The sequence below is a fragment of the Aythya fuligula genome, chromosome 2, assembly GCF_009819795.1.
Source record: "Aythya fuligula isolate bAytFul2 chromosome 2, bAytFul2.pri, whole genome shotgun sequence".
Lineage (NCBI taxonomy): Eukaryota > Metazoa > Chordata > Aves > Anseriformes > Anatidae > Aythya > Aythya fuligula.
The window spans coordinates 105,568,088-105,590,340 of NC_045560.1; the positions used below are offsets into that span (position 1 = coordinate 105,568,088).

The 22,253-nt window shown below is 36.9% G+C and overlaps 1 protein-coding gene across 7 annotated transcripts in view; it reads left to right on the forward strand.

Moving 5' to 3' along the window:
- The window catches only part of PIEZO2 (piezo type mechanosensitive ion channel component 2), a 347,735-nt gene that overhangs the window by 227,049 nt on the left and 98,433 nt on the right, over positions 1-22,253 (forward strand). For all 7 annotated transcript variants that reach the window (XM_032182550.1, XM_032182552.1, XM_032182554.1 and 4 more), the window contains one exon: positions 18,115-18,277. In XM_032182550.1, the coding sequence (XP_032038441.1) occupies positions 18,115-18,277 (163 nt within the window). The remainder of the gene's footprint in view (positions 1-18,114; positions 18,278-22,253) is intronic.

Consider the following 22,253-nt stretch of genomic DNA (forward strand, 5'->3'; position numbering starts at 1 on the left):
GATATGTCAGGGATAGGCACGCTACTGGTGAGCTTGTATGAAGCTTCCTCTGCTGCTTACAGCTTTTCTTCTGCAGACCAGTCCATAGTGGAGAAGTGAGTAGCTGTAATTCAAAGAAATGCCCTGACTGCCTTGTAAAGAGTGGTCCTAAGTGGCTCAGGGGGTCTGGTGTCAATAAGGCCAAATTGGCCCCTCAGTTAGGTGTTACCTAGTTGCTTAAGTTAATACTGGTTATATGCTAACCCACCTCTGACAAATAAAATGTTCACACTCTTTCTATACCCCATTTAAAATATTTACCTTCTGTGTTGCCTTGCTGCTCTATTGCCAAATTGGTGATTTGCAGAGGTGGGAAAACAATAGCAAGAAGTATCCATTTAAAACAAAATTCAGAAAATATCATATTTCTGCCATAAAATTCTTTTCACCTGATTTAACAAAAACATGTCAATAAGCTAAAATGACTTTGGAAATTATGTACACAGTGTCACAGCCTGAAAAAATATGCAATAATGTTTGCCATTTTTCAGATTGCTGCCTCCTTTCTTCCTGATGTTGTTTATTTTGGCAAAAGGATGTAATTAGGGCAATGATAAGGCCTTGCCAACATGAAGAAATAAGATCAGTGCAGTGGTATGAAGTTTATCCTGAGCTAGTAAAGTTATTCCTGTCCAAACCTTTGTTTTAGAGTGCGTTGTTTATAGATCCAGGAACCAGATGCAAGTTAAAACCTATGTGCTTTCTTAGAGTTTTAGATCTGTCTTACATTGCTTGTAGTTTTCAGGCAAGTAATGTTCAAAATAGTTTAAGTAAAAATGGTGTCATCTGTGGGAAGGCATCACGCTTATGAAGTGAGGCAAACTTGGAAGTACAGGGAGTACAGACACTTGACAGTAGGATATTACTTCACAATTTCTTTAAGTGGATGGGAATGTGGAATTACACAGCTGATAGTTTCATTGCAATCTGAATGGGAAAGTCTAATCTAAGGCCGTCTTTTCAACAGGAAATTTTCTTCTGAAGGGTGCCTATAAATCTCTTCAAGGAGAGACTTTTTAAATAGGATTTGTGGTGATGATTAGTAACAAGCTTTGGTAAGACAGAGTGTTTGAAGTTCATTTATGTATCTTATATTAAGCTGCCCTTTGGCTGGTACAGCTTTTGTGCCCTCTGCCTGAATTTTTTTCAGTCACTTACCATCATGGCACTACAACACCCACTGCCATTGCACAGACCTCTGGAGACGTGCAGTGCAAGGACACTGTTCTGCCCTTGTTCCATTTCCATCTTCCTCTGTGTGCAAAGGCACACTTTGTACTTGCAGTGAGTTCCAAACCATGCCATGCTGGCCACCGCTTTTGTCACTGATTCGTTTGGGTTTGAGAACAAGGATTTCTCTCTTGCAAAACTTAGCTAATCGATGTTATTCTTGAGAGTTTTGCAGCTGAATTTCATATTACCTATGTAATGCACCACAGCTTTGGAGACTATTAAAATCACTTAGAAGGCTTTAGTTTATGTGCTTTCTTAGAGCTTTATCTTCAGTTTCATTATCTGTATTTATTTTTTTTTTTTTAATTATCTTGCAAAGGAAGTGAATGATTCTGTTAACAGCTTAGAAATGCAAGTTTAGATTACTATTGACAAAAGACAGCAATCATCCTTGCTATTACTGTAATCACTTTCTAAATTATGAGGTAGCCCAGGGCAAGTGCAGCTCTGAATTGCGTGATTCTGCAAAGGATGTTTTATCAAAGATTTTTATACACCTTACAAAGCAAGTTTCTCAATATCATGTTAGAAAACACTTCTGTACTACACAGTAAACAGTCCATTTTCTATTAGCTGAACCTTTATATTCCTCATTATAATATAATTTCATATTAACTACCTAATAATCTACATCTGGTGTCCAAAAATATTCAAAGACTGCCACAGTTGAGACAATCTATCCCACGTGCTTGCTTTTGTTTAATGTGGAATGGGTATGTTCACTAGCCTTTCTTTTGGTAGGAGCATTTATCTCTTCTCTATTTTTTTTTCAAAAAGAAAAAGAGCTTAGAATTTCATATGATTGAGAAAACTGTTACTTTTTTGTCAGATCTAATTGAAGCTGACCAGATTTCATTAGGAAAAGGTCATATATAAAAGTCCTTGTTCACAGGCAGCGCAGCTGCACAAACTTTATTTCCAAAAACCAAACTCTAAGCTCATGAGCAACCATGGCAGATAACAATGAGTGGACAGCTGAGCCTGTTCATTACAATAAAGCAGAGAAATACAACAGGATTAAGAAAAACTCAGAACAAGAACAAGAAAGCTTGGAGGAGGAGATCTGTAACAGTTGATGTTACAGATCTTGTAACATCAAGTTCTTGATGGCTTCAATTTATAATGAAATCTATCTTAAACATGCATAAGATAAACTATATCTTATCTTAAAATCTAAAAAATTGTTGATATTGCTGTTGACCAATTAATGTAGAGGGTTTTTAGGTAAGTTCGACCTGAAATCTGAGACATCGTCTAGGGAAATTGTTTTGGAGTTGCTTATTATTTATTTTTTTTTTAAGCTAGGTTTTCAGTGAATGCAATTTCTTTTTCATTGGTAAAGAAGACCACATAACCCAGTTTCAGTCAGTGTGGTGACCAGGGTCTTTGTCTTAAAATATTAAGCACGTAATTTTCCCACAAGTCTTACCCTGGATTTCTGAATTCAGACTTTTATTTACTGGAAAAGTAAGAACTGGGGGTGTTTTGGAAGGTGAAGATGCTTTACATTCTTCCTGTGGACCCAGACAGACAGGCATAACATGGCATGAGTGGACTTGATGGGAGTCCCAGGGAAGTGGGAAAGTTCTCTCTGACCTTGAGCATTTCCATTTCAACAGTCAGTTGCTGATGGAGGCAGAAGCAGAATACTAGGAAAAAACAGCTGCTCTTAAAGCACTTGAAGCCAAATGCTAGAACTCAGTATTATGTCTTCATTATGCCTGCCCTGCCTCTTATCTGCCCTCCCTCCCAATGAAAGCCCAAACCCCTTTGATTAACATGAAAAAAGAAGGGACAAGTAACACTGTCTTTTATAAAGACAGCTATGAGGAGTCACTTATATTTGTTCCCATAAAGTTAATTGTTATAATCTTTCAGATGTCTACCACTCACAGAAAATTTTCACCATGTGTCCATGAGAAATCCTTGGGAAAATATGAGTTATTCTTCTCCAAGTAAAAATACAAATCATTGAAAAAAAAAAAAAAAAAGATCAATGTTTGTCTAAATCTCCATGTAAAAAGTTGATTGCCACTCTGCCATTCACCTTCAGAAACACTTTTCATTATGAACCACCCAAATTGTAGTTCAGAATAGGAAAAAGTGAAATAGTTGTACAGAAATGCTGGTTCTCTGTTAATTAGCAATGCAGGAGTAATTCTGACTGCACAGTGAAAGGTGCTGCAGTCCTGGTCCTCTCTGTGCTCTTGCAGCTAGAGGCAGTCCCACTCAGAGCTTCCACTGTCCTGCAGCTCTGCATCGCTGCCTGGCTCAGCTGCAGGCTGAGCTATTGAATTGCAAAGGGACCCTGACAATGGCACAGCAATTTTGCCGATTTGGAGATTTTACAGCAGAGTTCACCCATCTTTACACATAACAAAATCTGTGAGCTACAAAGCTCATTTTGTTTCATAAAACCCATTTAATTTTCATGACAGATTTTCCTTCTTCTAAAGAAGGTGAAGGGTGCAAAACCATAGCAAGGGAACAGTTCTGTAGCATGTCTGATTTACTTTTCTACTCATTTGGTTTTGTGACTGCAGAACAAGCTTAACATATAACTTACCTCTTGGCTGCTGACCTCCTCTGCTCCCCTGAAGATACCAAGGAGCCCAGTACATGCAGACCCCTCTCAGAAGAGATCCCCATAGGAAAGTCTGACCAAAGTGTGTTTAAAGGTGGACTGGTTTTAAAACTGCAAACAGCATTCTCAGATAAAAGGCTGGGGACTATAGCTTCATTTTCACATAGTTCAATAACTGGTTTTAAAACTGTATTTTTTATTCAGTGATCTAATTAACATAATCTTTATGCTGTTTCATTACTTGTTGAATGCAATTTATGAACATGAACAGTGTTGCCTCCCTTGATTCCATTCACTTCAACAGATAAAATTAGCAGTACTTCTCTTCAGTCCCTTCTCACCAGAAATTGCAAGATTTTCATCCCTTTGCACATGGATTGTGCAAATTCCCCATGAGACTTTGAACGGGCTGTCTAACCCCTGCCTCACCGATCAAGGAAGGTGAATAGAATTGCAAGTGAAGTTGCATAAACTTAGTGAGGAAAGTCTAGTTTTATTTATAGCTAGTAACAACAGCCTGCTGTGAAATAGATGGATTAGCAATACTATCCTCTGCAGAACACCTATAGCCAGGGCTGGTAAATAGTTATCTGAATTAATGACAGCGCAGCTAAAGAGCTGAAAATACAAGTTATAAAAGTAAACTGAGGAATACTGGAAAATTCATAGGAAGTCTTATAAACTTGTCCATTACATTTATTTCTCATTCCTAAGAGGAAGAAGTACTGGTTCCTAACATACCTTAATATTCTTTCATTCTTTCTCAGTGTCTCACTTCACTAGAACAGGCTGGTGTCATTTATATCAAAGACTGCTCAAGGTGACTGTCCTGGTTTCAGTTAGAACAGAGTTAGCTGCCAGCCGGGTTAAACCACAACAGTGACTGACCAAGAAATGGTCCTATTTAGTGAATCTGGCTCAGGATTTCATTTAAAATTGATCTTTTTACAACACTGAATAATAATTTCATTTTTGCCTGTTCTGAGTTTCTCACTGGTAGCCATCCTGATAGCACTGTCTGGAAAATCCAAATGCAATGGGAGAACAACTCCCATCAGTACTGGGTGTTCCCTGTCAGGTGTAGCAAGAAAGCCTTGGAGGTACTGTAAACCTGCTCACTCCTGTGGGATTTCCAGCTCTGTGTCTGCCACACAAGCACTCCAAAATGAGTTCACCTCTTTCATTGCTTATTCAGAAGAATATCCTTGGAGATTTGCTCATTAGTAGGCATGTAATAAATGTGCATGCTGTACTTGCTTTATAGCAGAGTTGTACTCAGCAGTGATTTAAAATTAACTCAGGTTTTGGTGGAAGTCCAGTGGTGACAACAGGGAAGTCAGTGTAAACTTATCAGTTTTACTAGGGAGAATCTGTAGCCCTTGCTGATTTTCACTTGGTTATTAATACCCATCTCTTTTTAGTGCATGCTGTAGTTCCTTAAAATCAGCAAATTCTTGTTTGTGCCAGGATTTATGGCATGTTTGAAACTCTCTGGGAAAAGCAACAGATGAATTAGTAAGTAGACTGCAGAAATTTCTCTGGCAGTCTGTGTGGCTCTCCATTCCCACCATGAAGCTGTTGGCATTCACCATAGCTCTCACCCCACACCAAGTGCCAAATTCAGCAGGCACAATTTTATTCAGGGTACCGGTGTTGCACGACAGGTGATTGACTTCTCTCTATCTTCCCCTTGTCTAGGAAAGGGATGCAAACCAAAAGACATGCTAAGTCACCAAGAGATGTAAACCAGGTGATGTGCTTTTAAAAACAACTTTCTGCACACAGGAGAGACTGGTTTTCCCTTGTTGCAGGTGGTTCTTGTTAGCACAGGGGGGGGAGTCTTGGCATTCCCAACAACGTGTACTGTATCCGGAAACTGAACTTACACTGCAAACATAAAATCAGTCACCATTGCATGACATAATGCTGGCAAGGTGCCACTTCTTTGCTGTCTTCTGCCCCCAGATAGCAGTGCTTTAATGTGAGAAGAGCAGAAGGTGCCTACTTCTTCAGATTCATTGAGACATTCAGGTAAAAGGAATGGAGAGAGGTGAGAACGACTTTGCAAGTGCCACTGTGCCATGATAAATTTACCTGTTTGAATGAACTGGGTATGCAATAACTCATCACAGAGTCTTCCCACTTCTGCACTCACTCAGACAACTTGGGCCCAACACACCTCTGCACTAAAAGAAGCCCTGCTCACAGTCAGCAAGAGATGGATTTCACCTTACACACCATGCATCTTATGATTTTCATTCTTATGTTTGGATACAGGTTCTCTGACTGTCACAGGGTATGTTCCCTGCCTGTCCACGTGTCCCTGTGTGGACATGTAAGAGATGCCTGTGAAGAGGTGACCCTTTAATTTTATTTTCTCTGAAAGAGCACAGGTCTGCCTAATATAAACACTGATAAAATGCCTGGGAAAAAAAAAAAAAAAAAAAAGGTCAGAAAGATAACAGAAATGTAAGAACTCCCCTCCTACCAGATTCAGGTTTTCAGGTTGTTACTGCTTTGTGGCATTAGCAGGTCAGCTTCTCTTGGCACTACAAGCCTGTCTTTACTGTTTTCCTGAGGTCTGTCTGCCAGCCTTTATTTTCATGCTCTGGCATGCCCTGGAATTATGATGATAGATATTTAGCACTTATATAGTAGCTCTTTGTGTTTTCAGCTCAATTTATAAACGTTTGCAAAGGAATCATCCCACATTCCTCAGAGGTAGTACAAAATGCAGTCCTGACTAATCTCAGTCAAACACACACGGGACTCAGTCCTTGTCTGCACAAGAGGCAGTTTTCAACAGGTACACTGAGTACTCAGAGTGGAAGCAATTCATCTCTTGCTTATATTCATTTAGCTGAAGGTGGTAACTTAAAGACAAAAACTGAACCGATGAGGTACAGTTTACAACTGCTTTTAAAATGGCTATGTTATACAGTTTTGGTTGCACAATTAGTTAATTAGGTATTTTTCCATGCCTTATTGCTTATTATCCCTTTATCTTCCTTCCCATACCTTGCTCTTTTCCCTTCCCTTCCCTTCCCTTCCCTTCCCTTCCCTTCCCTTCCCTTCCCTTCCCTTCCCTTCCCTTCCCTTCCCTTCCCTTCCCTTCCCTTCCCTTCCCTTCCCTTCCCTTCCCTTCCCTTCCCTTCCCTTCCCTTCCCTTCCCTTCCCTTCCCTTCCCTTCCCTTCCCTTCCCTTCCCTTTTTTCCTTTCCAAAAATAAGTGGGAATCACAATTAATATTTCTCCCTTAGGATATTTGCTTAAAAAAAAAAAAGAAAAGAAAAGAAAAAAAGACTATCTTCTTTGCTCATATTTTCTACTGCAGAGTCTCTTAATTTGGGTCTCAATCACTTTTTTTTTTTTTTTTTTTTTCCAATCTGTTTCACTGCCAACTGAGTAAGTGGAAAATCTCTTTATCCTCTTCATGCATCACTGAACCTAGAAGACTGTCCCAATGTGACTGAAAAGTATCATCCTTCCCTTTCAGAGGTGGAAAAATTCCTGGACAGAAAAGTTAGATGAATTGCATAACCCCCCCCAGATAGTCAGAGCTTGGACTCAAACTCAGAGTTGTTGGCTGCAGTCTCTGTCCTTAGGTTCCTAGATCACAGACCAAATTGCCCCAAAGTTGAAATGTGTGGAGCTACATTTTGAAACATTTTCTGTTCTTCTGCATACATTATTCTAAGAGCTGACAGTAAATCTCTTAAGCTGGCAGTTGGTTGCATAGTTGGTTGTTGTACTAGGTCACTAGCATGCTCTGGCCAGGTAGCACCACCCTGCTAAATGCTGATGCTCACCAGGGCTGTTGGAGCATGGTGTGCTTTTCCTAAATGATTCCTGCTGAAACATTATGCTCAAAGGTCTAGCTGCACAAATGCATCCTTCTTCCAGCATCTGAACTTAGGACAAGAAGGCTGTCTGTGGGCTGCAGTACCTGTCTGAGTTTTGGGAGCAGGCTGTCCTCCTTCCTTGCCATCCTACGTGGTTGTCCTCCCTCTGATGGCAACTCAGCTGTCAGGTTGGGATTAAAGAACTGGGAAAAGATACTGGGGATGCTACTTCAGGGTATTTCCTCAGCAGATGTTCACCTCTGTAAGTCCCAGCAGATGTCCCCAAAGACTAAAGCAACATCACTGCTTTTCTAGTTTACTGATGTACTGAAAAGGTCAAGATCAAGATTAACGCTCACCAGAAATTCAGAGCTCTACTGAACAGAGCTAATGAAACTGTCTGAGGATCCAGAGAGGAAAACCACTGATAAATCTTCTTCATGCCAGGCTTTTGAAGATAGACTTTGTCTAAGTAACAAGGCATTAGTAGACCCACATCTACTATTAGTGATAACAGTGGGGAATTATTGCCTCTAAGGCAATGAAAGCACACTATGAGCTTTTGGAATAGAGGTCACTACAAAGCTCAATTACTGGATGAAATGTGGTATATTTCACAAATCCTTATGCTCAGATTTAAATTCCTCTTAGGGCAGCTGCTTTATTTCAGATATATGAAGTATTTAAAAGTCTGAAGTTCAGTCATTTTTAATGGATGTCCAGTCCTTAACAGCTTCCAGTCACATAGTCTCAGAGAAAATTCCATTATCTGGTTACTTTAAAAAACAGGTTTTGTAACAGATACGATTTAACATCCTGTTTTAAAGTTGTTAATTCACTTGAGAGCAAAGTGATTTTATTGTTGCTGTTTATATGTTCTTTTTTTTTATTATTTTTTTTTCCTCAGAATAAAGATTTGTGTTGTATTTGGAGTTTTTGCAAGCTTTTATATAATTCACAACCCTTAAAGCTATCCTTTCTCCTCTGCAGCTTCCTGGATTAATGGCTCATAATTTTTCTCTGTCTTCATTATATGCATGATATTAGCACACAAGTTTTAAATTACTTTTTTTTTTTTTTTTTTTTTTTATGAGGTTTCTCATGCAATAGCTGTGTGTTTGAAATTAGTTTTCCTTTAAAAGAAAAGTCACTGATGTTCAGAAGAGGGTGGGAGATATACCAGGGCTGGTTTTGTCATTGCCAGAAAAGCTTTGATCCAATAGAAGCTATGGAAACCAAGACTTGGTAGAAAATAAATGCATAGACATCTGCTAAAGAGCTATAGAAATATGATGACATTAAAACAAAAGTTAGAATGATCTACTTACCCACCAAGCCTATATTCACTGTATATATGCCTGTATTATAGTGTTGTGATAGCAACACTCTGAAGGAAAGCACTTCCAGTCAGTCTATGTTTTCAGATATTTCCAAAAAGTTTATTAACTGTTAAGCTGAAATTTATCATGATTCTTCTCAACCCAAACAATCAGATTTTTTTTATTTTATTTTATTTTATTTTGTTATTGTTAAGATGGCACAGTTCCATTTAGCCCGTTCTGAATTATCCAAGTCTGAACCAAAGCAGGGTCTAGGTCTTTTAAGCACTAAAAATATTGCAATGCTTTTTAAAGCTTGTATTACTCAGAAGTGGATAAATTTAATAAGTTGCACACAGCTGTGTACTGAAATCTATGTCTGCGGTATCTCCCTACATAGTTGTCCTACTAAGCTGAGGAGAAGGAGTGGAAGATCAGCTCCATCTCTGTGAATTCTTACGTATAACACAATGTGGAAAGATAAATGCCAGTTTTCCTGTTCATTCTTTTTTTTTCCATTAAAAAAATACATGTGAGGCTAAATGCCTCTCATTCATCTTAACCCTAATTCTTTGGGATTCTTAATGTACTTCATCCAACTTTGCCAACTCTTTCCTCCCTGTATTTTGCTATTTCTTTAAAAGTGTTGTATCAGTGTTCATGAGCCCCACTGTAGTCTTAATTCCTGGCATGTATCCTAGAGAGTAACCAGCTTCTGGAAGGCAAGGATAGACCTGGAGGTACCACAGGACTGGCTCAGTCCTTTCCAACAGCATGTATTTCTTTCAGCATACAGCCAAATGAGGTACTGGCTGGGGGACGGTGATGGCTCACAGGGTTCTCTTAACAGACCTTATGGGTATAATTTTATTGATCAAAACTTGTGTGTAGCTTTGCCATCCAAACACAAAAAACTCAACAGGACAGCTTGAGAGAACAGGAATCTGCTGACATTTAGAAAGTCTGTGTTAGAGTGGTGGGTATATTTTCTTCTTCTTTTTTTTTTTTTTTTTTTTCCTTTTTTTAAAAAAAAAAATCTTTGTTATTGTTGTTGTTTTGGTATTTTGTTTTTGTTGTTTTCTAATTTATTTATTTATTTTTATTTCCACTACTCTCCCCCTTCTTCAACCCAGGGTATTTACAAATTTGATGGGAGTATGTATCTCCTTTAAGTCAAATCTTGAAAAAAAGTTCACTCTTCAAGCATTGCTTAGCATTTAGGATACATTCCTTTCTGTATTTTAAGTATTCTTCTTCATTAATCCCTAATGTCAAGCCTGGCTTGTGAAACATGATGTTTTGCCTTTTATCCTTGTATCTTCATCTTCTTTCCCCCAGAAAAAGAAAATTTCTATACCATTACCCCCCAAAAGGTGACTTTTTTCACCATTTCTAGGAATTTACTGTTGTTCCATTTTTCTCTCTTTTTTAAAACAAACAAACAAACAAACAAAAAAGCAGTTGTTCATCCTCTCCTCTCCTCTCCTCTCCTCTCCTCTCCTCTCCTCTCCTCTCCTCTCCTCTCCTCTCCTCTCCTCTCCTCTCCTCTCCTCTCCTCTCCTCTCCTCTCCTCTCCTCTCCTCTCCTCTCCTCTCCTCTCCTCTCCTCTCCTCTCCTCTCCTCTCCTCTCCTCTCCTCTCCTCTCCTCTCCTCTCCTCTCCTCTCCTCTCCTCTCCTCTCCTCTCCTCTCCTCTCCTCTCCTCTCCTCTCCTCTCCTCTCCTCTTTCCTCTCCTCTTTCCTCTCCTCTTTCCTCTCCTCTTTCCTCTCCTCTTTCCTCTCCTCTTTCCTCTCCTCTTTCCTCTCCTCTTTCCTCTCCTCTCCTCTTTTCTCTCCTCTTTCCTCCCCTCCTCTCTTCCCTTTCTTCTTCTCTTTCCCCTTCTTCTTTTCTTCTTCATCTCTCCTTTTTTTTTCTTGGTTGGCCACTTTTAGCATATCCATTTTAGGGCTCAGTAATTCAAATGGCAATCAGTCTTGATAGTCTGTTCTCCTACCCCAGCCCCAGTCAGCATTCCCTTGTCTTATGAGGAGAGTGCAGTAAGTATAAAATAACAGATAGCCAGATGATATAAAGTTTCAGACAGTTCGTAAAACCAAACAGAAATTCTACAACCGAAGTTCTACTAAGATGGATTTCCCAAATCCAGACCAGCACAGCAGAAGTCTCTGATGCCATTGCTGTGAATAACCATTCAGTACTGGCTATAGCAAAAATTCCTGTAATCATAAATACTAAATCAGGAAATACAGCTCCTGAAGTGGCTTGGTGCAGACATTTTCTTCAAACTGTAATCTTCATTGCCCTGTTCTGGATTTAATTTCCAGCCTGCTACCATGTCAAATAGAGTTGCAGACTTGCATCATTGTTTTATTTTATTAGTCTATGGTAAATCTTTTCCTGAAACAGGAAGCAAGTCCTGTGAAGTAATCTTTCCTGCTTAAATCAGTCAGTATTTGTAATGTACATCCAGTTTATTGTGGATAAAGAGCAAATGTTAAAATGTTGAGCACAATAACAGGAATATTTGGATGAAGAAGGCTTGAAATACATATGAACGTGTCTTGAAAATTATAAACTATCATCTGTAATTTTATAATTTTAAACAAAATTCTGTGTGTGTTACTGTTCTTAGCACAATATTAAAAACATACATTTTTTCCATTCCCAAATTCCATCTTGATTTTATATTATAGTACAAGTTAAATCTTATATTGTAGTATGCATAACTCATGGTGCAGTATACATACACATAGTAGCAGCTCTGCATGAGAGAGTTTAGAATAGAATTTATATTCAGATCTATTCTATTCTTTTCAGGTCTCTGTACCTTTCTCTTCCCCATTGACAAAGCAACTATGGAGGTGAGATCATAACGTGCTTGTATTCTCAATGTTGTAACTTCACACTAAAATCAATGGTGTAGTGCTGCTAAAATATTAGATCTTGAATTTCCAAATCAATGCCACCTAAAAAATAATAATAATTAAAAAAAAAAAAAAACAACCAAACAACTAAACAAACAAAAACAAAACCAGCAAACAAGCAAGCAGCCAACCCACTAAAACTACATTACATTTAGCAACCTTAAGGAAATTTTCATGGTTATCTTTAAAAAGAGCATTACAACACTTGACACTCATGCCTAAATCATCCAGATAGTTCCTGCTTTAATAGATACATTTATGTGCTAATTAAAACAAATACACAATTCTCAATAAAAATGCACATTGTAATTGCTTCCCTTGACAAAAGATAGCGGAATCACATTTGGTCCAGGATTTCAGACATCCTGCCTTTGCCTTCTACGGAAACAATGGTTTCTGGCATCTAACAGATGATGTCCTATTGCATGCAATAGCTGTCCAGATTTCCTTTCTTCCTTTTCCCCTCCCAGTCAATCAGTTTCACTCTGGTTTTTTTGGCCCTATCACCTTGAAAAAATAATGTTTAAGAATGTGAACAAAAAGTTGAGTGTATTAGGAGAACACCTGGTTTGTTTCTTTCTTATCTCCAGTCTTTTACAATTTTTTAGGATATCAGAAAATCCTGTTTCCTTTCCTTAGTTTTCATGAATGAGAAGCATTTAAAACTTTGTCATGATATTAACATATGCAGTTAATTTAATGACATAGCCTTGTGTTTCTGACCAGAATGATTTGTAATAGGTGGTGTTTAGGAAAATGCTTGAAAAATCTGAATATGGGTTTATGCTTTTTTATGTTTGCAATGAAGGCAATTAACTGAGAGCAAAATCGACCAATTTATGTCAACATACATCAAGTCCAGCTAGAATATATGAGAACTAAAACCAAAGCAATGTACAGACTCATGAGTACTTGCAATTACTCCACAGAGGTTCAGCAGGCTCTAGTGAAATTGAGAATCCACTGCCCTCTTAGAACCTTCAGAGGAAGCATAATCAACAGGACATGATAAGAGACATTTTCCTGCCACCGTGAATCACTTGTCTTCTTTGACTGAAAGTTCTTAATGATTTTTTTAATGTGCGTTTTGCACATTGTCATGGGTTAGGTTGGGCTCATGAGAAAAGCTGTTGTATGTCTTTTGCTTCCGCTTAGTGAGTCAGAGTAGAGTCTGTAAAACACTGTAAGTTATTACCTAGAGGCTTTCTCCAGAGAACATGAATGTTTTTGTTATATTGATATATTTTGATGCATATTCATAACTATTGTATGCAAGGCACTTGCTTCTGTCACTAAAGTGACATTATTTATGTAATTTTTGTTCCCAGCCCTTAAAAGAAACAGCTGCTAAGCTCAGTCAGAATTTCACTACAGTCTATTCCAAAGGTCTTTCATACAAGTTAAAGAAATCACCAAGATATTACATTCATTTTGTTCAAATTATATTTTCTGAATCTCCAAACAGTTGAGGTGAACATTGGTAACCGTGTATTTGGGAGTTCTTTGTCTGCCTCCAAAGCCTGTCACATTTTGGGATTCTGTTCTTCTCTCTCCATCTCCACCTCCATCTTCACCTCCACCTCCATCACATTGTCTTACCAGTGAGCCATTTTCAGAAAATTCAGAGGAACTTAGTGTCATTTTTATAGAATTGGCTAGCATGTTGTGAAGACAAAAGAGACGAGAGGTAACAGCTGTTAGTTAGGAGGAAATAAAGAAAGCTTAATTGTCCTTGATTTTTCTTTGCTTGCTTGCTTGTTTTGTTTTGTGTATAAGTGCATAAAGGTTTTGCAATGACCAGTTCAGAAACTTCAGGTCTAATATTGTAGCAATAAAATAGCTTTCAGCTATTTCCTAATTGACATTAAACTGTCCAAAGAAGCCTGAATGTATTTAGGTGAATATGCGAATATGGGCTTCAACTCTGATATCTGGCTGGTGTCCAAGTACAACCCCTAGGCCATGCAAACAGGTGAAAGCTGTGCAGTGTGATGGAGGTGGACTGTAGATGTTCTGACTTGTTGTATGAGGTTGCTGTAAACTGGGAAGCTCAGAGAAGATACAGGAAAATGACTTCTGTCCTGTTGTGTAGTTAAAAGTAGTGTGAAAAGTAGTATGTAAAGTAGTACACAGAATTGTAGGAAGATGTAGCAACTGGAAAGCTCATCTAGACAAAACTATTATAGAGACTAAATGCTATAGGAAATAGTATGGCAATAAAAGATCTGGTATCACTTGAAACTGAGATTGGATGCCTTTCTTAACTATAAACTTTAATCCAACCACAAATTATTTGTACAGTATAAGAATTATGGTGTGTCCTATTTTATGCAGGAAGTCAGAATTATTACTTCCCATCCTGGCCTTGGAAATTACAAGACAAATCCTGGTCTGAAGTCAACTCCTAAAATACCAGTTCATCCAGAATCCAAACTGACAGATATATTTTTACAAAAAAAAAAATATTCCACCCCATTTTTACAGGGGGCAAAATTCACAGACTGAACAGATCTGTATTTATTCTGTTTGATAATTCTGTATATGAGAGATACATTTAATTTGATTTGTTAATATAATCATATATGTTCACACTTTACACAACAACTTACTATTACTGTCAATTTTTCTATATTAATGTAATACTAAACTAATGCATGCTGGGGAGATTTTAGCAATCTGCATAATAGAATAATAAAATGTGGTGCTTTGACAGCCCTTTAGGTCAACTGTCTGAGTACAAAAGTAATTTTTTTTCTGTTTTCAAATAAAATTGGAATTACTCTTCTGATTTTTGTTAGATATCAAAAGTTTTTTAGCGTTGTATTTTTGTGTGTGTGTTGTTGTTGTTTGGTTAGTTGTGGTTGTGTTTTGTTTGTTTGTTTGTTTTTGTTTGTTTGTTTGTTTGTTTTTATGGTCATAGTTTACAGCTTTGTCAGAAAGTCACAGATGATCAAAGTGTGCCTGCCAGAAGGGTGATTCACAGATTCAATAGGAAGCTTTGCTGGGAAAATGAGTGAGTGGAGTAGGAATTGAATAGATAGATAGATATCACCCTTTTAAGAACTGCTTTTCACATGCTAATTCAGAGCATGCCTCAGTCAGACATTTTAGTTCCTTTTGGCCCTTTATAGTTTCTAAAAATTTCCAAATGATTTCTGCTATGTTTTTAAATAAAATGCATTTTTCAGAATACTGATGAGGACTTTGAAAAACACAATTTTTGCTTCTTTGCAAGAATAGAAAAGTGAATTTATTGCATCTGACAAAACTCTATTTGTTCATGAAGTTAAATGCAGACTTTTGAAGGGTAAACAATTTCCACTAGCAAAAGGTCTTCATGTATTTGTTTTGTCTTCTGTATCCAGACATTCTTGTCTTGTTTGGAATCCAGTTTCTCTCACCTAGGACTCATTTTGGGTTTACTAATGGCATTCATATATGTTGACTAAGACAAAGTCACACTAAGATCAGAGCTGGAGGCAAATATAGCTGATCCTGATTACAACTGAGAATAATGACATCTTTGTGGAATTAAGTATGCAGAACTGGAAAACGCCCTAATAAGTTTTGCATACTATAAATTCTTACAAGTTTTACAGCAGTTATTCCTGTGTGTTTAAAAGCTTTAAATAAGAGAAGATGACTGTATGTCTTTGATTAATGTTCTGTGCCAGCAATTCTCATTGACGATAATTTTCAAGCATAAATATTGAATGAGTAGCAACTTGTAGCCTTACTGAAGGCCTAGACAGAATGAGCATTCCCAAGACTTCAGAGTGTATTGAATTTGGTTCATGGGAAATGTTGTGTTGAGTACCTTTGTGACTAACAATTCTCAAAAACTCAGAAGACCTCAGAAACGAGCAGCAGTTTTTCTAGGTTCAAGATTTATGAGATAAATAGATATACTGTGGATAAGGTCACAGCTAAGAGGGAAGAGGTATGTTATAACTTGTTGGTATTTGGTGAATGCAGGACCAGATTGGAGCAGAATTAAGCCCCATTGTAGAAAGTATGGATTATTTGAAGTAAACAGATTAAACTAAGAGAATGAGGATTTAACTGAAATTTAATAAATTTTCCTGACTGGTAAGATCATGTGGAATGCTTCTTCAGTGGAGATGAAAGGAAAACAAAAGTTTTTGAGACTTTATAGTACATTATACAGCAGAATGGAATATGTGATAATAAGATCAGGTCTGCCTGGCAGAAGGGTTCAGATCTGTTTTTCCCTATTTCTGTAGGAAATACTCAGCATTTACTGGCAATGGAAAGACTTTTCACTTCAGTAAGAATTGAATTGCACTCTGATTCTGAGACATTTATGAAACAGAAGTAGGGTAATTCATACTGTGCTTACACAGAAAATATTAAAATGAAGCAGAGATGAAAGAATGCATTATTAAATAGAGGTAGAAGATGAAACTAATAGAGCTCAACAACCCTGATCACTGATGGGGAAAACTTTCAAGTCAGATGGCAGAGGAAAGTAGATAAAACAAGATGTTCCCCTATGCTGTTAGAAATATGAACAGAATACAGTTCAGCATGTATTTTGGCCAGATGGAGCCAAACTGTAACACTGGCTCTGAATTTGCTTGGATTCTACACAGCTCCCCTTTAAATTACAACATTTCATTTTGTATGCAGAATCTTTTTTTTTTTTTTTTTTTTTTTTTTTTTTTTCCAACCTTGGATCCACCCAAAAACTCTGAGAATTACTCAATTTATAGTCTTTGGCTCATGTTGACAATCAGAGTGAGAAGTGAGTTCTGATCAATTGTTTAATAAAACACTAGTTCTGGCAGTTAATGGTATTATACCCTTGCCACTAATCCCCAGTGAATGAACAGGCATAACCCATTCATTTTCACTTGATTTTCACTTTACAGCATTGAAAAGGCAGATTTCAGGCAGTAGATCTCTGTTGAATATCATACTAATTGTATTCATTCACCCTTTTGTGTTGGATTCTAGTAAGTAAAAGAAGTAATCTTTTAGACGTATACTATTCATGATTAAATCCCCTAGCAAGAAAACAAGTAAACAAACAAATGAAATAAATATATGTATTTTTTTTAATATATTTGTTTTACTCTTTTAGAATTAGCAGAGTTTGGGGTTTTTGTTCTTTCAATAAATGATTCTCCTTAACCATCATTTAGATGAAATCTATTTCTTCTAAAAATCAAAAACTCTAACTCTCATACACATTGTAGAAGAAGCTTATCAATAAAACAAACAAACAAACAAACTGATATAATGAATACTGATATGTGCTGTGGTAATGTTATGAACTAGCTCTGGATTTCTGCAAAATATTTAAGACCAAAAAAAAATTTAACGATGACTTCCTACTGGTTTTGTTTCAGGTATAAAGCATCTAATATCTTGTCTTAAATTAAAAATGTTGTGGTTTGTCTGTTGATTTTGTTTTTGTTGTTGTTTGTTTGTTTTTAATTAAGTGTGTTTTTTTTTGGCATGAGTTTCTTACTTGGTGAAATCCTAGTTTTTCAAGAAATAGTCAAATATATCATTAATTCTGCAACTACATTAATTATGGAATTAATTTTTCATCTTTTTTTTTTCCTCAATGATATGATCATTCAGAGCAATTGCTTTGCCAAATGTTTTCCATTGTTCACAAAAGCCATTAATTCAGTGGAGCTCTATATGTCTATAAGTTTTTTCTATAATTAGACAGCAATTTTTAATAGTTTTTTTTTTTTCTTTTTTAATTTTCAGTAAACTGTTCAATGTGCTAAGGACATGTGCTTTACAGCTCTGTGCTGGCAGAGCGTGTGGAATGGCATTGTATGTCAGTTTACTAAATCACTTTGAAATGCCATGTTACTGTGATTTGCCAAATGGTCATACATCTAGATTCTCTCTCCCCATTTTCTGTAGCTCTGAGCTAAAAGGGCTCGGGTCATTTAAAGTTTTTACATTGGACATGATAGGTGCAATAATATTATACTCCCATGTTTTATGTTGAAAACTAAGTGCAAAAGACCATTCCTTTTCACTAAATATTGTGGAATGAAAATATTCACTGTGTTTTAGATAAGATCTAAACAGGACAATCAGTATTGTAAGTAAGCAAAAATATTCTTAAGCAATATAAGTTTTGATATTTGTTCTCTAACTTCATTGGTGTTTTTTTTCATATCCACAGGTTGTTTGGTGTAACTTCTCTTACTCAGACAAACTGCTCAAGCACTTGGATGATCATCAAAAATCAAGAGTTGCATTGGTATCACCATGCTAATCCAATCTTACTGCTGGTGATGTACTACACCCTCGCAACTCTAATCCGCCTTTGGCTACAAGAGCCCATTGTAAGTGTGATTTCCTTCTCTCTTTAGTGCTAATGATTGTGAGACTGACCAGTGCAGGTAATTCCTCACAGACAAGCAAACATTCAAGAAAATTCAGGGAAAGAGACAAGTGCAAGCTTGAGTTCAGGCTTTTTGATAGGTGTCTTCAAGAGTCTGATAGAAGCTTTTACATGGATATTCTTCTTAAATAATGAATGCAATGGCAGATCATTAATGTTTACTGTGATTTAGAAAGCCAGTATCAGTATAGTGCAATGTAGGCTATCAAATGGAAAGCAAACACATAGGGCTTGTTGTCTAGCAGAACTGCAGTGGGATACAGGCTGGCACAGGATACCGTGAGACAAGACAGAGATTTGAAATTTTATCGCAGAGAGAGAAAAAATTTCTGAAAACCTTTGCTCCTGAATCTGTGACCCTGAATGAAAATCCCCACTTATGTTTAAAAGCAAGAGAAAAAGGAGACAAAAGGTAGATTTTCACCTCTTCCTGTTCCAGGAAAAGAGGGAATATAAACCCAAAGGTAGGGTGATCCTAAGCATTGTTTATTTTAATCCTCTGAGGTTTGACATGAGTTCTGGAGTTTAGGTTCAGCTGTGCTGTAAACCACAATGAAAATACTGAACTGTGAGTTAGTGGAGTTTGTAGTAACGAGTAAAAATGTTTAAGATTTTGTTATTTTAAGGGTGTTTCCTCATATAATGTATAATGAAGCAGTTTAATGCTTAAAAAGACACACAAAATATATCACCTCTGAAGTTAGATATCTGATATTTGGGTTTTACATATGTTGAGCCTAGTAATTAAAGGTGAATGACTCCAGAACTGTAAGCTTGAGTTATTAAAAAATCATGCCTTGAGTTTCCAGAAATCTTAAGACTAGGTTTTTTGAAGTCACAAGGTTTTAAAAGATTGTGATCCAGTGCCCTCTGGCATTGGGTTGTTTAATTTTTTATTTTTCTGCAGCTGCAGCAGCTGTGCTTTCTTTCTTTTTTTTCTTTTTTTCTTTTTTTTTTCTTAAATGAAAACTGAGATTTCCAGATAATAATATGATTTTAGCACTGAAGCTGTAACTAATACTTCATGTCTCACAAACTTAGTAAGAAAACCATGAGAACCATTCACAGAGGAGTAACCACATGTGAAATGCAGTTAGTGGGAGCTGTGTGATCTTAGCATCTTAGGGAATTCATTTCCAGAACCTGGGTTGCTTTCATCCAACTTTCAGTTTCAACTTTCAACTTTCATACAATCTTAAAGTTTGGTGACAGGTATAAGTTGATTACTGTGTTTTTTCTGTGGAGAGAAATGGACCTGTTTGTCTTGAGACAGTATGAATCCTGAAAGTTCCTTTGTGGACCAGAGTCCACACTAGATTGTACTTGCCTGCACTTCTTTCTTTTAGACTACTTGTGTGTACTAAAATGGATATTCCCATAAGACGCTAAAATCAGTCTCTGAGAATTGGAAACGAGTTGAATTAGAGGTGTTTTCCAAGCAATTAGGTTAGAGTGAGCAAATATTAGAACAGATTAATTGAAGAACAGAAGAGGTCTCTCAAACCCATGGCTACTTGAAAGGCAATAGAAAGTATTGGCACCCCCATGGGGACTTCTTATGTCAAGGGAACAATGCTTCCCTCTGAAGAGAAATGGATTCTTAAAAAGGAGAGCGCTGTAAATAAAATAATAACCCTAAATTGATGTTTATTTTTGAGGCACGTAATATAGTGCTGCAAGTTCATTTCATTAAAAAGAGATGCTGGGATTTGCAATATTTACCATTTTTACAAACTTTTTCTTATGCCCTTTTTCAGCTATATGCATTTTGTTTATCCTTGACTGGATCCACAGATCCAGCATTCATCTTTCTCTTATTAGGTTTCTTTTGGTAGAATCTATTGTGTATTATTTAAATCCAGAAATAGTTTTATTTCAGGTTTCATTGGAACAATTTTTCGCTTGTGAATTTCTGGTACATTTGATTCATTACAGACTAAGGACATAACCTGCCTTTGCAGTTCCCAGTGATTTCAAAGTTACTCTGCATTTAGCAACTCACCACTAACTTACCGATAGATGGATAGATGGCAATGTTGATATACTGTGTTGCTTAATGTAAGGTAGTTCTCTAAATATTGCTGTTAAAGTACAGTAAAAAGTCTCACCTTTGAAATTTTGTTCAAAAGAATCTTGTGAACAGAACCTGTTTTGAACAAACCATGTATACTAAATTATGTGTAGAGGCATACATACTCAGTTTAAAAAGATGTACATAAAGTACATGTAATACTTGAGCAGCAAATTCTGAAAGCAGATTTTAAGACATGTAGGCTCTGGCATTTATTCCTTCTCATGTGAATAGCATCTTGGAGTCCTCCTGCGGATAAAATTCCTGCTGAATTTTAGTAGGAGTGCTCTCTGAGACAGATACTCTTGAGATTGTCTCTGAATCCCACAGCTGGTCAACAATTTTACAAAAACAATGCCCACTTCAAATCTTGAGTTTCAAGCGGAAAGCTTTTTGTGTGTGCACCACAGTCTATCAAAGTACAGCAAGTATGAGATTTCAAAGAGTATGGTTGGTCTATGTGGGATTCTGTATGAACCTTACTCCTGCAAAACACTTTTGGAGGTCAGTGGAAGTTTTGCTTTTCTTCTGCCTAATATTTTGGATCTGATTTGTTCTAAAATTGAGTCTTGTGAAATTCTACCTCTGCAAATTAGAGGAGACAATCTGCCTCTGGAGATTTCAGTTCATAGTTGTAACTAATAGGACTGAATATATGAATAGGGCCCATTCATACTGTCTGTTGAATGGTAAAGAATAGTACAGAACTCAACTGAGTTACAGCAATTTAGTTTATGGTTTTGCTCTTTAAAAACTTCTTAAGATCGTTTGAATTAAGAGGAGTTTGAGAGCTGGTCAGGTAGGGGAAGAACTGGAAGAGTTATTCAAGTCAAAGGACTCCTGCAAGTTGTAATCATATGAATGACTACTACTGTGTTTTCTTTTTTTTTTTTTCCTCTTCTGAGAAAGATAAAACAAAACCACCCACTGTCCCTTATAGTCTCTTAGGCTACAAATGTGTTACTGAAATCACTGTCTACATCTTAGGTCTTCTGGTACTTTTTTGGTCATCCTGGTGCAAACTGAATGCTATTGATAAACAGTTCTTTATGGTGTGCAGTTATGTTAAAGTTTTAAATGGCAATAAGAAGTATTTTAAGCACAAGATCAGTTTATTTCATGTTACACTTGGGCTAGGAATGCCCTTTTGCAATCAAATGTAAATATACAATCATATCTGAAATGTGCTGCCATTTACTGTCTCAGAAGTAAAACCAAATTAATAACCATTGTTTATCCAAGTCAAGATTTAAAAAATAGGGCCTTAGTGTTAGGATTGGAATGGAGGATGTTTGGATGTCCTGTTCCCATGGGTAACTTTGCAGACCTCTGCCCAACATCCTGATTTATTCTTATTCTAATGCATCAACTGACTTTGCAGAAGCAATGAGAACCCTTTCCAACAGCTAGTTCCCATAAAGCTTAATTTGATGCCTTGCCTTTGAGACACAAACTGCAGCTGAAAACTAGCTTTTATACTACAAAATATCTCTTTGTTGGCAGTAGACAGGATTTAAGTAAAGTATGAGAGCAGGTGGATAGTCCTGTTGAAAACTAAAGGTTGATTTTTTTATGTTTCATTTGAAATGGAAATAAAAGTGTCTGCTAAGTAGAAAGTACAAAATGAGCACTTTCTTCATGCCTAGTCCTTACAAACCATTTGTTCAGGTTGAAATAAAATGTGACAATTAGTTGTCTTGGCTGGTAATTTTATAGTTAATAACAGGGCAATTTCAAAATTAAAGTTAGTGTGTCTGTATCTTGGCTGCAGCTCAGCACAGCTTCTGAACCGTCACTTAAGTCCTGTTGAAGTCAATAAGACCTTGCCTTGGGTTCCAGGTTATGC